At 36.0% G+C, this 23,473-nt stretch overlaps 1 protein-coding gene across 1 annotated transcript in view; it reads left to right on the top strand.

Moving 5' to 3' along the window:
• The first annotated feature begins 11,897 nt into the window (after positions 1–11,897).
• LOC135153205 (somatostatin receptor type 5-like) overlaps positions 11,898–23,473 on the top strand; it is a 56,699-nt gene continuing 45,123 nt past the window's right edge. The window contains exon 1 of the mRNA XM_064095564.1: positions 11,898–12,175. Within this exon, the coding sequence (XP_063951634.1) occupies positions 11,898–12,175 (278 nt within the window). The remainder of the gene's footprint in view (positions 12,176–23,473) is intronic.

The following is a 23,473-nucleotide window of genomic DNA, read 5'->3' as shown; positions in this document are numbered from 1 at the left end:
TTCTTGTCTTACTTGTCTTAATTAGACTAGTCCATATATAGAGATCTTTCAATTGTCTTTCAGAGATCTTTTATGCAACAAGTGATCTTTCAGAATTCTTTCCATGGACTTTGCCTGGTCTTTCAATGATCTTTCAATGATCTCTCATGAGTCTTACGGTGATCTCCGCAAAAATGTTGAGAGACTGCCGAAAGATAATTGAAAGACTATTAAGACCTTTGAAAGTTCATCGAAAGACCGCTGAAAGACTGCTTAAAGACCACTGAAAGACCATTTTCCTGTAAGACCGTTGTAAGACTGTTTTGAACCGTTTCAAAAAGTTTTGGAGCCCATGAAGACCACGAAGACCACTGAAAGATTGGTCAGGACTCGTATAAGACCTCAAAGACCATTGTAGGTTCACTGAGAGACCTTTGAAAGATCAACCAGAATTCATGGTTTTTCAAAGGTCTTTCAGCGGTCTTGTTCTCTGTGGAATGGGGGTTTTAAGGATTTTTCTAGAAGAGGGCGCGCGACAAAAGTGCCGATGAGCTCGACTAGGGCAAGCAACAAGAGATGTGGGCTATACAGTGCGCGTATACAAAAAAAACGGGACAGATTAGAAAAGTCTATAATTTATTTGTTTCAAATTATGATGTCTATATTTTGGTGTTAATATGTGCTCTGAAGTCTTATCTTTCAAATGCCATTAAAACAAATTTGTTTCGTTCATGCTTGAGCGAACACGGAATGTTTTTGTCTGGGATTAAAAAGGAGGCTTGCGCCAAAATGGCATAAAATGATAAATATGATGATTGGACTTCTTGTTATTCAGCAGACTTCCTCTTAAAGGTATTGTTTAACTTTGTGAGCAGCCGATTAAAAAAATTCTCAAACCAAGATGAAACATGTGTACAAGTGCATGTATTAGAACTAATAAACCCTGAAAACAACCCTTATTGAGAATGAAAAGCTAAAACTACAAGGCAAACCCCGATTTTGTAAATAGGCGTCTTATAGACGCCTAAATAGTACACATAAGTGTATGGGATGAAATTAAGATGGTGTTTTCGGTCACTTTATATTTCAATTTTTGAAGCACTAAATAATTATTTTCGAACGCAATTTTTTCTGGGCTTCATTTTTGTAACATATCACAGACACAGGTGACAAGTGTGACCTTCTAGCTCAGATTTTTTAAAAGTCAAACCAATGTTAACCAATCACTTTAACCTTTTCATCATCTTTGCTATAATTTTCTAATTATTCGGTCAAAATTCATTTCCAAATCTATTTACTTGCTTGAATTGTTCTGTTGTTGTTCCTTTTTAATATGTTCTCTTTTAGCTTTCATTCCTTCTTCAAGCAAAAACTTTTTTTTTTCAACAGAAGTATGGGAGAGCGTGTATTTTTTTTCAAATCATTTCATTGTGTGCTACAAAGGTTATGGTGCCTTTTGAACAGTGCCATGCAGATGGGTGGGGGCTCGGGGATGCTCCCCCCTCCCTTAATAAAAAAAATGACCAAGAAAAAACTGGAAAGGAAATAAAAGGAAAGATAGAAAGTAAAATATGATATTATTTTCTGAATAATTATGTCAAAATCTATCACAAAATTTGATATCGTAATAAAATAGTGGGAATATTTGCGTGCTCGCTTCGCTCGCTCACAACTTTTTAATTCATTTTATCCCGATATGCCATATCTAGCTCCTTCAAAATTGACTCAATACACCATTAATTTTGAAAGACACGAATCCCTTCCTGTTTGTCCTGTCAGGCATCTAATTAAACTTGGTCAAGGAATCAATAACCCCTTGAAAAATGGATTCATGTCTTTAAAGGTACCATAACATAATTTGTTTCACATAATAAAAGGATTTGAATAATTACAAGTTTTCCCAATTAATAATGCAAATCTTCTTGCTGGGGTTGACAAAAGGTATTCTTTTCTTACTTATGACTGTATGAAGGACAATTCAAAGGTAAAAGAAGTTTAAATGAAAAAACAAAATGATTCAAGTAAATAAATAAATTGTAAATAAAATTTGACAGCATAATTCGAAAATTATAGTACAGATAATGAAAAGTTTAAGAGGAAGTCTGCTGATAAGGAAGAAGTCTGATCATCATTATTACTCATATTCTGCCATTCTGGCGCAAGCCTCTTTTCGAACCCCAACAAAAACGCCTCGTGTTCGCTCAAGCATGAACAATTTTTTTTTATTGCATTTCAAAGATAAGATTTCAGAGCATCTATTAAAATCAAAATATAGATATCATAAAATTGAAACAATTTTTTTAGACTTTTCAAAACTTTCCCGTTTTTTTTAATACGCACTGTATGGGGCAAATTCTTTATCAGTTAGCTGGTGCATTTCATGCCACATTAATTCGTATTGAAAAATCAAGGATTTTCTTTAAATATTTAAGAAAAGCAATGCTTGATATAGATGACTGGAAATTAATACACAGACACAATACAAAGCCTCTACTGCGATCATTTTGTATATGTATCTGTATTTAATGAATAAAAAAAATCACTCACACTGCAAGTACTATTTTTGATAGAATTGTTACATAGCCATGTTTGGTTTTGAAAGCAAAAAACTGTGTTACATGAGAAATAAATTGTAGAGAGAGAGGGATAGATAGAGGGGGAGAGAGAGGGATAGATAGAGAGAGGGAGAGAGGGGGGAGGAGGTGGTGGGAGCTAGCTATGGGAAAATGAAGTGCTTTTATGGTTATTAATTTGCATAGTCCTATACACACACACATACAAACCGTAAATAGAAGCAATGTAAATTATTCATTAATCATAAGCATATTATCCAATGTGAAAAGGATAGACACCTTCTTATCGGGTGCTAATATCGTTGACGTTATGTGAATGTGTTTTTATAGATAAGTAAAAAGATTTTCTCTATATTGCATAGTTATTCAGTCGACGGCTTAATAATGAAATCACAAATCCAATTATTAAGTACAGAACACATTGATTGGAATTATTATTGGTATTTGCACCGAAATGAACTCCTTGGTAGTTGGTAAATGGAATTAATAGACCTCTAGGTGAACTGGGGCCGTTTCATAAAGCTGTTCGTACGTTAAGAGCGACCTTAAGAACGACTGGTGACCACATATGGAAAACTAGCGGACAGAAGGTCCTCGCTGCACGCGCGCACCCTTATAACACGCAGAATTCCCTTGCATTATACCTTTTTTTCACAAACAAATGTGTATCAAGGACAAGCGTTGATTCAGATAGAATTTCCGCCCCCCTGAAATGAATGGTAACAACTTCTTCTATCAGATGACCATAATTTTTTTTACATTCAATTGGTGGGAAATATGGCACTTTATTACATTAAAATCACTAGAAACCATCCATAGTCAGGAATATGTATTGGGATAATGGGTTTGGGGGACATTTTTATAGTACCCGGGTGGATTATATCCGTCGTCACATCGGTGGGTGGTGGTATCATGAATTTCCGCCCAGATTACAATAAAGGGCACATTGTAAGGCAAATACTCATGAAAGAACCATGGAGATTGGTTAATGAGGAAATAGGGCACTTTTATCATCAAATCAGAGGAGATTTTCTTTGTGATAGTGATGTCCGAAGAGCAAACCTACACTCGTGACGGGTCCATTATGTATACGAGGGGTGCATCCTAGCTTTATACCACTGCATAGCTAAGTCTGAAAATTAAGTTTTGCTTATTTCTTTCATTTTATAATGATGTTTAAATGTTCAAACAACGATAATTTATGAAAATTGACTCAAAATATTGCGAATCAACGCTGAAACATTATCTGTGTATACATTTTATCCCTCTGTAATGCTATTTCCCCCATAAAGCCGCAATGGAACATTCCGCACCACTAGTCATACGATGATCGCGAGGTCTGCAAACGTCGTCTGCTATGTTTTTACATGTCCGGTACACTGCATACAAGTTTTCGATATGCTTTCTTGTGGTAATGATATTCACCATTAGTGATTATTTAGCGCGTAAGAAAGGATCACCAGTCGTTCATAAAATCGCTCTTAACTTACGAACAGCTTTATGAAACACCCCCCTGGTATTGATCATTCTGTAAGGCGGAATGGGATATCATCGATATTGCTGAAGAAAATGTTTGCTCAGCAGGCATTAGGGAGGGGACAGAACAGGAAGAAAGCAAATACAGAGGAGAAAATGATGGAATGAGGGGAAGACAAGCAAAACGAGAGAAAAAAAACATGACAGAATGAATGGAGCAGAAGGAAAAGGCTGATGTCGAGAGAAAAAGAAAACATAGAACAGGAAAGAAAATACTAGTAGAGAAAAATGCATACTCCCTGCGCACCCAAATCCTTTTCAAAACCTCGGATCCCGCGCTTGTAGATCTATATATATATTTTTTTGTTGAACCCTACGTATCCCCACTTCATAAAGAAAATCATGAATTATGACATTAGACAGGTGGGAGAGGGGGTGAATGAGAGCAAGAGTTTGGCTTGAAATAAAATAAAGTAAAGTAAAATATATAAAAGTATGAAAGGCGTGAAGGAGGATGGGGGCGGTGGTGTGTATGTGTGTTACTTACGCAATGTGTGACTGTGTCGAGGTTGGGTTTGCACGATTTCGGGTAGGCCTAATTAGAAACTATAATATTGTCATGATATATAGTTTCTTTATTCAATCGCTCTTGGGTTTTGTCATTAAAATAAGTAGCATTATTTTTAGTTGACGTAGTTTTCAATTATTTAGCTTGCCGAATAAAAACAAAGAAACCAACAAATAAACGACTTAAATTGGGAATGATTCAATGATATCCGTAAAGGAATATTTGGGAAACAAAATGATCTCCGAGTTGTGTGTGTACTTAATTGTTACATCAATTAATACGTAGTACATACACATGCGTCTGACTTGACAAGTAATTTGTTACATCGGAATAAATATTTTAATAATAATAATAATAATATTTGAAATTTATAAAGCGCATAACAGTCAAAAGACACGCGCTTTACAAAATATATTTAATTACTAAATTATACATTAAATCTTATCTGAATTATACAATAAACCTAAACCTTAATCCTAAACTACTTAATACAAATTAGAACAAAATTAAATCAATACATAAAAGTTACATCACTAATGAAATGAAAACTTACAATATTTAACAACATAATAATATTGAACATTATAAATATTATTTTGAAAATAAGTGAATTTTGAGCATGGGGAAGGATGGTGCAGTTCTTATATTTAATGGTAGAGAATTCCAGAGTACAGGGGCAGATAAAGAAAGCGCTCTTCGACCATTATGTATTTGTATTTGTGGAGGGAACAGTGAGAATATTTTACTTCAAGTCAGGACTGACTATTGCTGGTGATCAAAACGATGCATATCACGTTTCATAATAATTAATGTTTGCAGTGCAAGATTGAGCGCAGGAAATACGTTGACCAAATACATCTGCTCCAAATGACAAATCAAGGTCTTTTCTTGTCCTACTTTCTAATTTTCACAGCCCTATTTAATACTCCAAAACAGACCTAAATTGTTCAGCAATTTTCAATTCATCGATTTTTATAAGCCCAATGGGAACACATAGTGGTCACATTAACAATCTCCGGATGTTTTAGGGTCGGCCTATGTATATATTTGGCACACCAATATAAATATTGTTGTAGGGAAAGGAAAGGTGAAAGAAACAAGTACAGGCTTATTCGTGGGCCATAAAATAATTTATATACTCTCAGCTGTTCAGATCAAAATTCTGTTTTCAATATGCCTAAACTGACTTATCGTATAAAGTACAGGTATCAGTAACTATATATATATATTGGATTTTATTGCAATAAAACTATCAAAATACAATCACAAGCAGTCAAAGGCTGAAATGAGTGAAAGTTTACGTGTACAAATAGAAATATAACAAAATATAAAGTAAACATTATAGATAAATATTAAATACAATATAAATTCATACAGATGAAAAAGAAATGTATCATAAATAAATACCAAAGGCAATAACATAATTACTACAAAGTGTAACCATTGTTAGTCCTGGTTATAATTGAGCAAGGTCCCTCTCGGAGAAGAAGAAATTTCCATATAGTGCTTCTAAACCTGTTTTTATACTTAATATATATATATATTATATAATTATGAGGTATATAACAAAATATAAAGTAAACATTATAAATAAATATTAAATACAATACAAATTCATACAGATGAAAAAGAAATGTATCATAAATAAATACCAAAGGCAATAACATAATTACTACAAAGTGTAACCATTGTTAGTCCTGGTTATAATTGAGCAAGGTCCCTCTCGGAGAAGAAGAAATTTCCATATAGTGCTTCTAAACCTGTTTTTATACTGAATATATATATATATTATATAATTATGAGGTAAACAGGCTGTATCCTGATTTTTTTTCAAAATGGTCGCCAAATTTTCAGAAGATTTGAATTTTCGTACATAGATTTTGACATAAACATTCAAATGCTACAAAATTAGTGTCCTATGAAGGACAAATAAAAATCAGTGGTAATGACAGTATCCAAAAACTATTTATAATGGGATACATAATGTTCTTTAACCATCATAATACAATACTGTACGTTTGAAGCTAATTTTATCCAACTCTGAAGTGGTGCTCTAAAAGTCATCTAAATGTCTACAAGCCCCCGAAACGTATCCATGATATTAACTATCAAACTATTTGTATTGGGAATAAAATAGTATTTGGATTTTTCATATAAAATTCTTGATGGTATTCTTCTCCCAGTCTTTCAAAAATCAGAATTGATTTCGTCTCTGGCGCCCGCTATATACAATTAAATAGTAATATTATTTTGTACTATCGATGTTATTTTATTTATTCTTTATTCTCGTTCTCTTCTTAAAGGGGTTGATAGATCTGTAGATATTGATTTTTATGATAAATGGAAATAAAACATTGGAAAATCCTTTTCGATATTTTCCCCTCTTTTTTGTCATTGATTAAGTATTCAATTTGCTATTCAATCCTTAATATACCGCGTCTTTAGTTTATAACCCATGCAGACAATTCCCTATAATGCAGATTGACTCTATTATCATCCTTGCTACTAACTCGAGACTAATCTCGAAATTGAAAAGTTTTTCCAAAGAATCTCTTTGATACATTTTGTTAATTGTATCTCATTGCATCTTGAATCACTGCGTTAGACAATAATCTTATCAATTTATTAATTCCTATGGATATCCTTGAAGAGTGGGTGGGGTGCATTATCAAATAATGATGGTTCACTTTACTTTACAATCTGGTCCTTATCGTAAAACCTGTCGCAAGGCCCGTTGTATATCCGTTTGACTTACCTTTATCACTTTAAAGGAAATGACTGAAAAATGTTTCACCATTGAACCGAAGTTAAAGGACAAGTCCACCCCAACAAAAAGTTGATTTGAATAAAAAGAGAAAAATCCAACAAGCACATCACTGAAACCTTCATCAAAATCGGATGACAAATAAGAAAGTTATTACATTTTAAAGTTTCGCTTAATTTCACAAAATAGTTATATGCACATCCCGGTCAGTATATGCAAATGAGGGAACTGATGACATCACTCACTCACTTTTTCTTTTGTATTTTATTATACGAAATATTCTAATTTTCTCCTCATTGTCCTATGAAAAAAGTTTTATTTCGCCCTGAACATGTGGAATTACCATTGTTTAACATTTTATGGTTCAGTCATGTTGGTCCTTATTGCCAAATCTGTAAAATTTGAAATATTGTATAATTCAAACAATAAAAAACCAAAGAAATAGTGAGTGTGGGACATCATCGATTCTCTCGTTTGCATGTGACTAAATTGTGCAAATAACTATTTTGTGAAAAATAAGCGAAACTTTAAAATGTCATAACTTTCTTATTTTACATCCGATTTTGATGAAATTTTCAGCATTATGCTTGTCTTATTTTTCTCTATTGATTCAAATCAACATTTTTCTGGGGTGGACTTGATCTTTAAGATGACGTTTCCTGTATACTGTAGTATAGACTACTGTCAGACACAAAAGAATGACCGTTGAACTATATAGTTGATTGTTTTGCATTGTAAAATGTATCAGCCAGAGCATTGCTAATGATGGTTGTTAAAATATTCAGGGATCGAAAAATGATAAATTTTCTCTAGTTTGACCGGTTCTTACCAGGGAGTATGGTCTCGTAACATTACAATTCATCCATATCCATTGGACAAGTTTCAACATTTAAGAATTATTCAAAGACATTTTGTTTCCTTTAAAAGTGTATTTTCTTTGTATTTTCTTTGGAATAAATAGTTACAGTTGAATGAGAGTGATGCCTATAAGTATTCGACATAAGACATGGTTAGATGGCTCAAAAGTTAAAAAAAATACGTTTCCCCTCTATTTTCATTATTTCACTGATTGAATCTCATGGGGTTGGTCGCGCGCCCTCACCACTTTGGGTCCGCCCCCATGGTCAGCCTCTGACAGTGAGTGATAACGGAGTTTATGGCAATGTCATGCCTTTTTCATCGGTGTCCAACTTTATTATACCACCCTGTTTTTGTTTTATTTTTTTATTCATTTTTCAAAGTTTTGTTGATTTATCAATTCGTTTACTATTTTAGACCATAACAGACGGTAAATGAAAGTGATATACAGGAAGAGTAATAAGATAAAGAGAGAGAGAGAGAGATGTATGGTGGTCATTATAAAAACACTGAGTCATTGTTCCTTTTTTTTAATACAAAATATAGAGTACACCTATTTTAATTTATCATTTTTATTGCTTTTATCTGATGTTGAAAATATTTTCCTCAACGCCTCTCTCCCCCTCTATCAGATTCTCTCTCTCACTCTCTCTCTCTCTCCCTCTCTCTCTCTCTCTTCTCTGGCCATAATTCTCCTTCTTTCTCTCATTCTGTGGTGATCCAGTTACGCTATACATCAACCAGAATAAACAATCATTTAGGTCGTATAGCCGCATGAATAACATAAACATGAATTGTTTTTAACCATAATGGGAAACTATAGATTGCAAAATAATGTTGTTATGCATAGGTTTCTCACCTTTTAAAACCCATTAAAAGATTCATGTTAGTGGTTTCAGTATCAAATCAATAGACGAGATTACTGGGTTGTTCTACTTGCCATACCAACTGAAAGGAAAAAGAAGTAGACTTACTATATGCAGGAGCCGAACGACCGACGCGACGCGACGTGCTGTAATGAATATGCCCATGGACAGAGGGAGGCTGGGAACGCGGGGCTTACCCCCCCCCCCCCCTTTGCAGCTCAATAATTTTTTTTCTTCAAAAAATAAATATAATACTTTCCTTTTGATGACACCATCGCTTCTCGATCTGCTCCCAATAAAAAATAACGTGACGTTACCACCCATGACTTCTACAAACAATCAATGAAATTGTAGAGGCCTACGAAAGTACGATTAAAAAAATATGTCCCTGTTCGCAAGGGAGCATAGCAATGGAGTGAGTTTTTTTTTAATATTGAACATGTCGAAACTTACAATTTCGTCGCTTTTATTAACGCATAAAACTGCAAAGAGCATTTCGTTACTTCCTCTTTTTTTTTTGGGGGGGGGGGATTGTTACAGTTTGATATCCGATAGAAAATTCTGTATTCATTCATACAAAATTATAGCCCTTTCTAAAAGAAAATCCTACAAAATAAAACAGTCAAATTTTGATTTGTGCTGGTATCCTGATCTCCTTTAACATATCATTTAAACAAATTGTCTAGGTCGAGTAGTTTTATATTTCATTTGGAAAATAGATAATTTCTTCGATGTGAATCTTAAAAATAACAGTTTAAAGTTAGTGAGTCTTATTTCTTTCTTGATTTTAAGCTGTTTATGGGAGTGAATATCCCATCTTATATTACCCAACAGTTTTTTTAATATCATTTTTGTGCATCATACCTTTCTTAGTTTCCTTCTGAAAGAAAGCCAAATCCAGACTGGTATATGCTGGAACGCCTATATGATTTTTATTTCCAAGATAATCTCCCTGTAGAAACACAAATGATAAGATTACATATTATATATACATATTGATTACATTACATTATAAAATTATATATATTTTATATTGTATTTCTGTGTTTGTGTTACGTTCACATTTATGCCACGGTTGTACATTCATCCTTTTTTCAATTTGCTTTTATTCTATTCGATGCTATTCTTGAATGCTTTTCATTATTTTGGCATATAACAGGACGGTACACATAAAGGAAAAGAGGTGCAATTTTGCACCCTTTTTATGCAACAATTGAAGCTCCTTTTTTGCGTACAGCTTTGTACCATGTTTTTTGCACCATAAGAATGCAGTTAGCTTGTTATGTTGCACCATTTTACACAGTTAAACCCATCACGGAATGTCCACTGAACGCAATTTGAACGAAATAATGCAAAGCATCCTTAAAGGTGGAAGTTGCACCTTTAGAGTAGCAAACGAACAGGTGGGTGTTTCATAAAGCTGTTCGTAAGATAAGAGCGACTTTAAGAATGACTGGTGAACCTTTCCTTTGGTAAATGGTATATACACCATTGGCGATGGTTTAGTGCGTAAGAAACGTTCACCAGTCGTTCTTAACTTACGAACAGCTTTATGAAACATCCACCAGGTGCAAACAGGAACACATGGGTTCATTTTCTTTTGCACTTAGGGTGAAGGATTGCCTTAGGATTGCCCACCTACCCTATATGTAGCGTTGTTCCTGTAATTAATTCAAGAGTCGTTTCTCAGAATGGCGCTTTCTGATAATGTATATATGTTATATTTCATCATTTGAACATCATTGGCAAAGTACATCAGCATTTTGTTAAAATATAACATGTAGCTCGCAAGGGAAACTATGGCACAGGCAGTACGTTGGCGGTGGAAAATCTGTCATTTTATATAAAAAATCAAAAAATTATAATTTGAAATTATTATAATTTGAAGACTGGATATTATTTTTTCAGAGGAATTGATTAATGGCTTGATAAAATCACATTTATGATGCATGATCTATCTTTCTATATTGGAGTATTCATTATCAAATAATTGAGAAGACGGTGGCTTACATTGAAAGAAACAAATCAAAATCGGTTAGTGGTACAGTTTCCACAAAACGGTATAGTCTGACTCTATTAATGAAACAATTGAGTTGATTTGCGTACGAAACCGCGCAAATCAGACGACGCACAATAGTTTGGGAAGAGCGCCGCTCGCCTTCCAAAGTTGTATCTGTCATTTTGCCCCGTGCTGTGGGATTAAGTGGACGTATCCAACATAAACTATGCGGTTAACCTCAGCTATGTTTTACTATATGGTGATTGTTCTTTCTGGATTTAAAACAAGAAATTCAAAATTTCAGTTGGTATTCGTTTGTACCAATGAAGGTTGTGATATTTCCTTGTAATGGGGGTGATGCCATAATTGCTCTTCTTGTGGAACCTAAATTCTTCAGAAGATTTTTGCGGCATCTTCTCATGTTTATCACTTTGAAATGAAAGTAATAACTTGAACTTTTGAATTTGATATTACTTTACATATGTGGTCTATCGGGTATATGGAGAGATTGATCACGAATCATCCTTGCACTTTGGAAATGTTTCTGAATTTCTAGAAATTCTCAAAACATGCGCCATGGGCAACCTGCTAATCGATGCCAAACGAAACGTCATGTCTTTGGATTCATAGGATGAGGATCACTTTATTGAAAAGAAATGAAGAACGGTTCCTGCCATCACTCTCCTTGCTGCTATGAAGGAAATTTGACAAAATAATGCTGAAAATACAAATTCTTGGAAGAATTTCTTGTGGGAAATCTTTCAAATTCTTGTAGGGAAATTTCCTTTATCAACCATTGGGATCATCATCTAAGATGGAATCTTTCTCGACTACCGTAACTTACAGTGGAATGGCAGGGGTGAGGCAACCAGAGGAACTATTTGCGAATCTCGGTTATAACGATACAACATCATCTACTATAGGAACAGGACTGGTTCCAAGTCCTGATTGGGACCCAACAAACTCAGGAGGAGGTAGTGATACCGATGCGACGACGGATCCAGCTTTTGGTATAGCCTTGGCCTGTTTAACAATCCCTGTCGTACTTGTCGGAAGTCTGGCTAATATAATGGTGCTTTATGTTGTTCTAAGGTAAGTAAATGTTACCTACCTATCGCGAAGTACTAAAATAATGGGAAATTGAAGTGTGACATCTGTCATCTCTTCACCTTTAAAACAGGTAGGCCTATGGAGATCAAGAACTTCTCTCTCTAAACAAATCAAATAAAAACTGCTACTCTTTATGTATCCCATATAACATGTCTCTGATTCTGGAAAAAACGTATTCCAATTCTATGCATAATTTTCCTAAAGGGATGAAGAATGCGGCGAAGTGATTGATCGAAGCGTATAAGGGTCATAATTATTTTTAAAGTCCTCAACTCCAAAAATGGGGGACCGAGTTCTTGATTAGGTTTTTTTAAGGCAAAACTAATAGATTTAGAGTAAAATTAGGGGGCGGAGTTTTAATGTCTATCACACACGGTCCTCTTCACTGAGGAAATACGGTGCCAGCGTCAGGTCAATCAGAACCAATAAATAGGGAAAAGGCGAAACCAACAGGGGTGGGGGGGGTAGATGACCATTGGAGTCAGTTTGTATTTTAGGGGAAAAGGCTCAGCAAAAGGATATGACTACAAAGATTAAAAGGTACACTGCATATTCTGACACATCCCATCTATCCACCACGGGATCCACCACAGGCAAGCATATCGTTGAGGTTCTTATATTATATATATACCTCCGCGGCTCCATGAGCAGATCCACCTCTTTCTCATTATGCGGTGATGCCCGTACCTGGGAAAACCACTTGTGGTTTTTCCAGCATCCTTCCCTGTTGGACATTCTGCATACAACATTATATTCTGAAGACAAACAGTATTTGATTATTGTTCCGCGTAAATAATTGTAAAAACATGTGATATGCGTTGATGTTTGTACTTCCATGAATAGGCCTACTTTTATATTGAACCCATGCGCACAAAGTCAATCATGACATAATATGCGAGGGTTAAATCAAATAATTATATAATCCGAAATGACAGTTAATGGTGATATGCCACTCAACATTGATTTTCAATTTATGTTATGTGCGAGATGAGCGAAACGGTGCATTAATGATTAAAGGTAACATCCGAAGACAGTCCCTGCATGGGTTTGAACATGGACCTATTACGTAATAGGTCCATGGTTTGAATAAAAGTAGTCACCCGTCGCCACCACACTCTAAAAAATATTGGGTAAAATGCTCCATGGACCATGAGAGTAATTTTGACTGTGTACCAGTGTTGAAGTCAAGGCTCAAACCTCCAAGGCCAAGGCTTTAACACACAAGGCCAAGGCTTCAATACCAAAGGCCAAGGCATGAAAACCCAAGGCCAAGGCCTGACAACCTCAAGGCCAAGGCCAAGGCATTTCAAACTTTCGATATATGGAACAATGAGCCCACAATGCTTAGGCGGCAAAAATGGCACACAGGGCAAAATGTATAAAAGGTGTGAGTGAGCGAACTGAGCGAGTAAAAATTTTGACCCATGTACACGTAAACAAAAATAATTTCATGATAGATCTAGAAATAATATTAAAATAATAATATGGTTACCTTTGTACATTTTAATACATTGTTTTTCTGGGCGATTTTACATTGCAATAGTTATTATTACCACGGTCATCTGATCCTAGCATGCCCATTCTCAACGTATGTCTTTCTCCACTCCCTGGGACAGGGGCGGCAGAACATATTTTTGTTTGGGAGGGGGGGGGGTCAGAGCCAAAAAGGGCACTTATATGTCAAAATGGGCATTTTGGTGCAAACATATATTTTCAAAATGAGACTATCAACTGCGTGAAGTAGTTGTGTGTTTTGTAGAAACTAAGTTGAGCTAAGCCTTGTTTAAGTGATTTCTAATTGATAAGATAGATATTTTTATTTAGGCTTTACTTTTCCGCGAGAAAGCGGTTTTGAAAAAAATTCAATTCTGAAGTTGTAAATCTAGATTTTGGTCAATTATGGTGCTAATCACTGCCAGTGCATCCTTGCGAGATGTTGCCAGCACGAATCATGAGATCAAACTTCTGGACTTTTCTTGTAATAAGACATGAAAATTAAATATTCCAATTTTTTTTTGTAATCATGAAAAATATGTGTATCTAACTAAAAAATTAACGTGCGCGCAAAGCGCAAGCTGAAATTTTTAGTATACTGACCAGAAAAGTGGACATTCTCAGCATTTTTTTGTAAACGGGAATAGAATGAGTACCTTACTTAACAATAATTGATGTGAGTGCAGAACGTGGGCCAAAAGTTTGTGATATTCCAACCTGAAAACTGGACATTCTAAACATTTTTGTAACCATTAACAGGATTAGTACCGTACTAAACAATAATTGACGCGAGCGCGGTCCAAAAAAGACCCAAAACAAAATATAAACAATTTAGAAAAGATGTACTGCCTGTCAACATATTAGCTGATTTTGCAGTATATTCTGCCTAGAACCAGCCAAATGTGTCACCCCCATCTTTCTAATGCGCCCTCACATGTTTTCCCACTTCTCTCTCTTCCCATTCCTCTTTCTCGCCTGTTTAAAAAATATCAGCTCACCCCCCCCCCAAAAAAAAAAAAGAGAGAGAGAGAAGAAGTTCCACCACCGAGAATAAAATTAGAAAAGGAAAAGAAAAGGAGAAAATGTAATATGATTTTCCTAAACATATTGTCACAATCTATCACAAAATTAGCTTTTCTTATAACTAAGAGGGTGAAAAATTTTGTTCGCTCGCTGGCTTCAATCCCTTTCAACTTTTTTGGCAGAAATTTTGCTCTATATGCCATGCTTAGCCCTTCAAAATTTTGGCTCATCATGCCATTGACATGGCCCATTTGGATATGACAAAATTGCAGATTGTGTTCAAGTTTACCAAATCTTTTCAAAACATTCTTGTTGGCTAAAGAAAACAATACAAGGAAATTGGTATTTGGTGTATGGAACCTTACAAATTTCCTTAAATAAAACACAATTTCCCCCTTTTTAAACAGACCTGTTCTGTTAAATTGCAGAAAAATTCTTGTTTTATGAATTTACAGAATGATTCTGTTATTGCTTTCTGCAAAATCTTCTTTTTTTCTGTAAAATCAGGGTTTTTTTTTGTACTGCTGACTGGTAGTATTGACCATTAGTGCCATTAAATATACAGAACAATTGAAACATTTATAATTACTTATATAAAACAAATGAAAGTACAAAATACAAAATGCCTTGAAAAAGCCTTGAAAATGTCTTGAAAATCTGGGCGTTGTGGCGTGCGCCTGTAATCCAAGCAATGCGGGGAAGTTACAAATTGATGCAGAGGTTCGAGGTTCGAGCCCTGGTCACGTCTTTCGGATGGTGACGTTAAAGGTCGGTCCCAGACGTAAATACTCATATCTGATTGATACACGTCTGAAAAAACTCAAATACACACACACACACCCACACACACACAATGCCTTGAAATTTCAAGTCTCAAAATCCTCAAGGCCAAGGCCAAGGCCCTCTCAAGGCTATCATTTTTGTATAAAATAATGCATGATTTGGCTCCTGGGTATATGAAGGAGAACTTTGTTATTAAGGAAAACAAATATAATTTCAGAACATCAGGCCTGTTGGCTCTTCCTAAACCGCGAACCAACTATTGCAAACGAACTTTTATGTATCGTGCAACTGTGTTATACAATGAATTACCGATAAGAATACGCCAATCTGGCACACTTAAAGGACAAGTCCACCCCGACAAAAAATTGATTTGAATTAAAAGAGAAAAATCCAACAAGAATAACACTGAAAATTTCATCAAAATCGGATGTAAAATAAGAAAGTTATGACATTTTCAAATTTCGCCTAATTTCACATAACAGTTATTTGCACATCCTGGTTGGTATGCAAATGAGGAGACTGATGACGTCATCCACTCACTATTTCTTTTGTATTTTATTATATGAAATATGAAATATTCTACTTTTCTCCTCATTGTCAAGTGAAACAGTGATTAATTCCTCCCTGAACATGTGGAATTAGCATTGTTTATTACTATATGATTCAGTTGAGTCGGTCCCTATGGTCAAATCTGTAAAAAATGAAATATTGTATAATTCAAACAATAAAAAACAAAAGAAATAGTGAGTGATGGACATCATCGATTGACTCATTTGCATGTCACTGAGTTGTACATATCACTGTTTTGTGAAAAATAAGCGAAACTTTAAAATGCCATAACTTTCTTATTTTACCTCCGATTTTAATGAAATTTTCAGTATTATGCTAGTTTGATTTTTCTCTATTTATTCAAATACACATTTTGCTGGGGTGGACTTGACCTTTAAGGAATTCAATAGACTAATAGTTGAATACTTGGTTGATGTATAAACCCCATTTGTTAGCATCTCTATTGCTGCTCACATAGGGGGGGTGATAAAGTAGGTTCTGGTTTGATAATTTGTATCGTTGGTGGGGGGGGGGGGGTGTTAATTGATACATTCAATTATACATATGTTATATATATAGATTTTTTTTTCTATTTCACACTTTTCTTTTTAATCAAATTTTCCTTGTATTGCAATGTAAACTATTTTAATACATCTTTTTATGGACCCCATGGAAGACCAGAGTAATTTATGTCAATAACTCTGAAATGGGCTATCCTTTCGATTATTGTATTGTATCTATTCATTTGCAATTCATTTTGTTTATTTCTATTTATGCCATTTATGTCATGTACTTATGTAATATATATTTCATGTTTTTTTAATAATCGAATAATAAATAAACAAACAAACAAACAAAAGGCCAAGGCTTTGAAAAAGTAGGCCTTAAGGCGCCTTAAGGCCAAGGCCGAGCATCAAGGGCATCAAGGCACTACAACACTGCTGTGTACAACCAGCATTGGCCATTTCTTTTGGGCATTTTTATTTATCCAGTTTGATAAAAATTGTGCCCATTCAGTAATTACTTTAGAATGATTCTAAAGTAATTGCTGCTTTTTTTAACCTTACTGGACAATATGCTTCCCGCATTGGGTAAAATACTGCCCCAAATTGGTTGGAGAAATAATTACCATCGTGCTGGTTAAAATTTTACTCGATATTTTTTACAGTGCATATAAGTAAAGACATGTTAAAATTAAATAACTTGCTGCAACTTTATTTGTTTGATGATAAGTACAGAACAAGTGAGCCCCCCCCCTCGCGAGCTTTTTATTCATTTATCAGGGTGGGGACTGCAGATTAAAAAAAATACTGATCCTTGAATACGATCATACATATCCACATTTTGCAATCTGTCATAAATTCAATTATTAATATGAATAAAAAAAATGAAACGGTAATTTATGTCAATTTAGAATGAAGAGATCGAGAGGGGAGTGGAGCGAGAATGAAGGGAGAATATAAAGCGGATGCGTGAGAGTGCGTGGGTGGGTGTGTGAGTATGGTCTGTGCGGGACAAGCGAATGAGAGAGAGAGAGAGAGAGAAAATGAGAAGAGGTAGGGAGGGGGGAGAGATCTTTTTTTCTAAGTCTGCACCCTGTATGAACAAAGTAGGACGCGAAAACGCATTTCTTTTTGAGAGGATAGAATTTCACTGTCGACCTTTTAAAGACTTACTTCTTATCATCCGATTATTGCGGGGAGAGAGCTTTTGATGTAACCCATCGATTTTTCATGTGTCCGTCCTACTAACCCTTTCATCTTGAATCCATCGTAGAAAGGAACAAATCCATTTCAAAAAGATTTTTGTTCTTAAAGAATGGTCAAGATATTAATATTTCAAGGTGTCAAATCTCTGATTGAGATTGGGAGTATACCCATACTATAATAAAGTGCATATTACGCTTGAGGTAGAAAGGGAAGTAGTATTAATAGCTTTTAAATGGGATGTAAACGGATAAGAGTCGGGTCTTTTCCGAATCCGGAAAATCGGATTTATCCGAATTTATAGCCAACGAGTGTTGTTATTCAACTCTAAAGCAATTGTTGTATGCATATTTTCACGTATATTACATAAAGCACACGGAAGTGAATAGATCATTAACAAACATCGAGCCGAAAGAAGACAAAGATAATGTTCATGCAGTTATTGCTATCTTCCCTTCCCTTTAAGCAGGAAAATGTAGCTAGAATGTGAACTAGCTCTTATTCCATTGAACTATTCAGTATTCACAGAAAGTCCATCTTCAGAGATTCCCTTGTGATGATGAGAGACAGCGCTATAATATTTTTAAGGGGGTGGCAAAACAACGTAAAAATGTTGCAATTTCTATGGATTTAACAATAGGGGAATTATAACATAGAGTTAACGACTCGGATCTCACTTTTTTAACACTCTTTTTTTTCTTCATCCCCTCTTTTTCTCTACTGGAAAAATCATAGGGTCGTTCCCGCACCCCTGTATCACCGTCATAGTGGTCTTTACCAACGTGTGAAGATTACATTCGTGAAAGATAATCACCGTCATAGAAAGTGGTTTTTACCAACGTGAATATCACATTCGTGAAAGAGAAGGGGGAAACCCCGGTGGAGAGGCCAGAGGAGCAATTCATTAAATGCAGGTTGTGAGTGATTTAAAAAATCGACAGACATTAGAAGCTTCATCAAATCCTTGCATCTGATTGACTGACAGCAAATTAATCGAGGGAAATCACCGACAAACTTATTCATGAAATGCTCCTACGATATAATGTTGTAATTAAAGGACAAGTCCACCCCAACAAAAATTTGATTTGAATAAAAAGAGAAAAATCCAACAAGCATAACACTGAAATTTCATCAAAATCAGATGTAAAATAAGAAAGTTATGACATTTTAAAGTTTCGCTCAATTTCACAAAACATATGCACATCCTTGTCAGTATGCAAATGAGGAGACTGATGACGTCATCCACTCACTATTTCTTTTGTATTTTGTTACATGAAATGCTTTGATTTTCTCCTAATAGTCCGGGTTATAATTGAGCAAGGTGCCACACGGAAAAGGAGAAATTTTCATACAGTGCTTCTAGACCTTTTTTTTTACGCTGAATATGAATATATGAGGTAACCAGGCTGTATCCTGAAAATTAACCCGTGAGGGCGCTTTTTTCAAAATGGCCGCCAAATTTTCAGAACATTTGAATTTTCGTACATAGATTTTGACATACACATACCATTGCCACAAAGTTAGTGTCATATGAAAGACAAATAAATGCCCTACAATTTGGTACTATTTATAGGTGATAAGTAGGTCATTTGGCTGAGATTTTTAGTAGAAAACTGCATTTTTTGTCATTTTTTCCCAATAATTGAAAATTTTGCAAATACATGATTTTACATAATTCTAAGAAAAATGAATCAATTACCTTGAAATGTTCCAGAAAACTTTATTGATATATTATTATCATGTGGATGAAATTCCAACTCTGTATCATTCTTTTTAGCAAATTTATAAGGTATCAAACTTGAATACTTCAATTTCAGAAATGTCGCTTTTTGTATGCATTTCCATAGACTAATATGTATAACATGTACATGAATAATACTTATAATGTATAGTTTAATAAAATTTAAATGCAATTATCTCCGCTTTTTAACCACTTGGAGAGTTAAGAGTATAGGCTTTTCTCTATCAGCTACATAAAACAAAATGTTGGCACATCGAGGCCTAACACTATCATGGGGTGGGGGTGTCGAAGCCCCCCCCCACCCCCTTTGGCTATATCATATTGTTGTATATTGCCTATTTATTGGAAAATCACTATTTTTTGAAGAACCCATTGAGGCAAAAGGCATTTATGCTATACAGTACAGCCACTTTAATTACTTTGAAACCACTTGGAGAGGAAAGTGTGAGCTTTGTCATGTTTGTTCTACCAGCTACATCAAAAGAAGTGGCACGTACATCGAAGCCAACCCCTCTGGGGTGGGGGGCGCTGGGGAAGTCACCCCTCCCCCTTTTGCTTATTGCCAATTTATTTGGAAATTCACCATTTTGGACCCAACATTGAGGCAAAAAAGCGTTTGTGATTTATAGTATTTTATTGATTTGAGAGAGTAGAGTTCGTTCTACCAGCTATATAAATAAGCGCTAGCACATCGAACCCTAGCCCTCTCAGGGGCTGTCTAAGTCACCCCCCTCTATATCATGTATATTGCCGATTTATTCGATATTTCACAATTTTGGATCACCCATTGAGGTATAAGGGCGTTTCTATATCATACAGCCAATTTTATTTTCTTGCAATTACTTGGAGAGAAAAGCGTAGGCTTTGCTCTATCAGCTACATATTATTAAGAAGCGCTGGCACATCGAAACCTATCCCTCTCAGGGGCTGTCTAAGTCAACCCCTCCCCCTCTATATCATGTATATTGCCTATTTATTGGAAATTACACCATTTTGAATCACCCATTGAGGCAAAAGTGCGTTTCTACTATATAGTACAGCCACTTTTACATGCCTTGAAACCACTTAGGGAGGAAAGATTAGGTTTTGCTTTATCAGCCACATATAAATAAGTGCTGGCAAATCAAAGCCTACCCCCTCCGGGATGCTGTTGAATCACCCCATCCCTTTTGCATTATTGCCTATTTATTGGAAAATTCACCATTTTGGAACCCCCATTTAGGCAGAAAGTAATTTCTGATTATGTTTCTGCCTTTTTTCACCCTTGAAAATACTTGGAGAGAAAAAGAATGGGCTTTGCTTTAACAGCTACATATAAAGACATGCTGGCAAATAAAAGCCTACTCCCTTCGGGGGACTGTCGAAATTACCCCCCCCCCCCTTGAAATTCACCATTTTGGAGCCCCCATTGAGGCAAAAAGGCGTTTCTGATGTATAGTTCTGCCACTTTTAATGCCTTGAAACCACTTAGGGTGGAAAGAATAGGTTTTGCTTTATCAGCCACATATAAAGAAGTGCAGGCAAATAAAAGCCTACCCCCTCCAGGAGGCTGTCGAAATCACCCATCCCTTTTGCATTATTGCCTATTTGTTGAAAAAATCACCACTTTGGAGCCCCCATTGAGGCAGAAAGTAATTTCTGATTATGTTTCTGCCTTTTTTCACCCTTGAAAACACTTGGAGAGAAAAAGAATAGACTTTGCTTTAACAGCTACATATGAAGACATGCTCGCAAATAAAAGTCTATCCCCATCAGAAGGCTGTTGAAATCATCCCACCCCTTTTTCATTATTGCTTATTTATTGGAAAATTCACCAATTTGGAGCCCCCATTGAGGCAAAAAGGCGGTTCTGATATATAGTTCTGCCACTATTACCGCCTTGAAACTACTTGGAGAGGAAAGAGTAGGCTTTCCTCTAACAGCTACATATAAAGAAGTGGCTCTACTATATACCAGAAACACTTTTTTTGCCTCAATGGGGGCTCCAAAATGGCGAGTTTTCCAATGAATTAGCAAAAATCGTAAAAAAGGTGGGGTAACATCTATAGTCCCCTGAAGTGGGTCAGGCTTCGATATGGCAGCAATTCGTTATATATAGCTGAAAGAGGGGAACCTACTCTTTCCTCTCCAAGTGGTTTCAAGAAAATGAAATTGGGTGTTTTATGTATACAGCAGAAGTGCATATCGCCTCAATGGGGGCTCAAAATTGTGAATTTTCAAATAATTAGGCAATAATGCAAGAGGGGTGGGGTGATTTGACAGCCGCCCAGATGGGTAAGCTTCAATGTGCCAGCACTTCTTTATAGAGCAAAGCATATTCTTTCCTCTTTAATTGGTTTCAAGGCAGTAAAAGTGGCAGAACTATATATCAGAGATGCCTTTTTACCTCAATGGGGGCTCAAAAATGGTGAATTTCCAATAAATAGGCAATAACGCAAAGGGTGAGGGGGGTGATTTCGACAGCCGCCCAGATGGGTAAGCTTCAATGTGCCAGTACTTCTTTATAGAGCAAAGCATATTCTTTCCTCTTTAATTGGTTTCAAGGCAGTAAAAGTGGCAGAACTATATATCAGAGATGCCTTTTTACCTCAATGGGGGCTCAAAAATGGTGAATTTCCAATAAATAGGCAATAACGCAAAGGGTGAGGGGGGTGATTTCGACAGCCCCCAGAAGGGGGTAGACTTTTATTTGCCAGCACAAAATTATGTAGCTGATAGAGCAAAGCCTATTATTTCCTCTCTAAGTGGTTTCAAGGCAATAAAAGTGGCAGAATTATATATCAGGGGGCCGTTTCATAAAGCTGTTCGTAAGTTAAGAGCGACTTTAAGAACGACTGGTAAACCTTTCATACGCGCTAAACCATCGCCAATGAATATACCATTTGCCACTAGAAAGGATCACCAGTCGCTCTTAACTTACGAACAGCTTTATGAAACACCCACCAGAGACGCCTTTTTGCTTCAATGGGGGCTCCAAAATGGCGACATTTCAACAAATAGCCAAATACCGAAAATTAGTGGGTAACTTCTACAGCCGCCAGAAGGAGATAGGCTTCGATTTGCCAACACTTCTTTATATGTAGCTGATAGAGCAAAGCCTGCTCTTTCCTCTCCAAGTCACTGCTAGAAAAGAAATTCGCTGTACTATTTAGTAGAAACGCCCTTTGCCTTAATGGGTGATGCAAATTGTGACTGTCCAATAGATAGTCAATTACCGAAAATTGGTGGGGTAAATTCTACAGCCCCCTGAACATTCTAAAGGGGATAGGCTTCGATTTGCCAACACTTCTTGATATGTAGCTGATAGAGCAAAGTCTACTCTTTCTTCTCCAAGTCATTGCAAGAAAATAGTACTATATAGTAGGAACGCACTTTTGCCTCAATGGGTGATCCAAAATGGTGAAAATATCCAATAAATCGGCAATATACATGATATAGAGGGGGGTGAATTAGACAGCCCCTGAGAGGGCTAGGGTTCGATGTGCCAGCGCTTATTTATATGTAGCTGGTAGAACGAATTCTACTCTTTCCTCTCTATGTGGTTTCAAATCAATAAATAGGGGTGTACCACAAAGCACAAACGCTTTTTGGCCTCAATGTTGGGTCCAAAATTGTGAATTTTCGAATAAATTGGCAATATTAAGCAAAAGCCCTCCCCCACCACCCCCCCCCCCCCCGAGAGGGGTAGGCTTCGATGTGCCACTTCTTTGGATGTAGCTGGTAGAACAAAGCCTACTCTTTCCTCTCCAGGTGGTTTCAAAGCAATCAAAGTGGCTGTACTGTATAGTAGAAATGCCTGTTTTTGCTTCAATGGGTGCTCCAAAAAACAGTGATTTTTCCAACAAATACATGTAGGCAATATACAACAACATGATATAGCCAAGGGGGGGGGGGTGACTTCGACACCCCCACCCCATGAGAGGGTCAGGCCTTGATGTGCCAACAATCTTTTTATGTAGCTGATAGAGAAAAGCCTACTCTTAA

The sequence above is a fragment of the Lytechinus pictus genome, chromosome 2 (genome assembly GCF_037042905.1).
Source record: "Lytechinus pictus isolate F3 Inbred chromosome 2, Lp3.0, whole genome shotgun sequence".
NCBI lineage: Eukaryota > Metazoa > Echinodermata > Echinoidea > Temnopleuroida > Toxopneustidae > Lytechinus > Lytechinus pictus.
The sequence above is the reverse complement of the archived record's forward strand: the minus strand, read 5'-3'. Positions and strand labels throughout refer to the sequence as shown.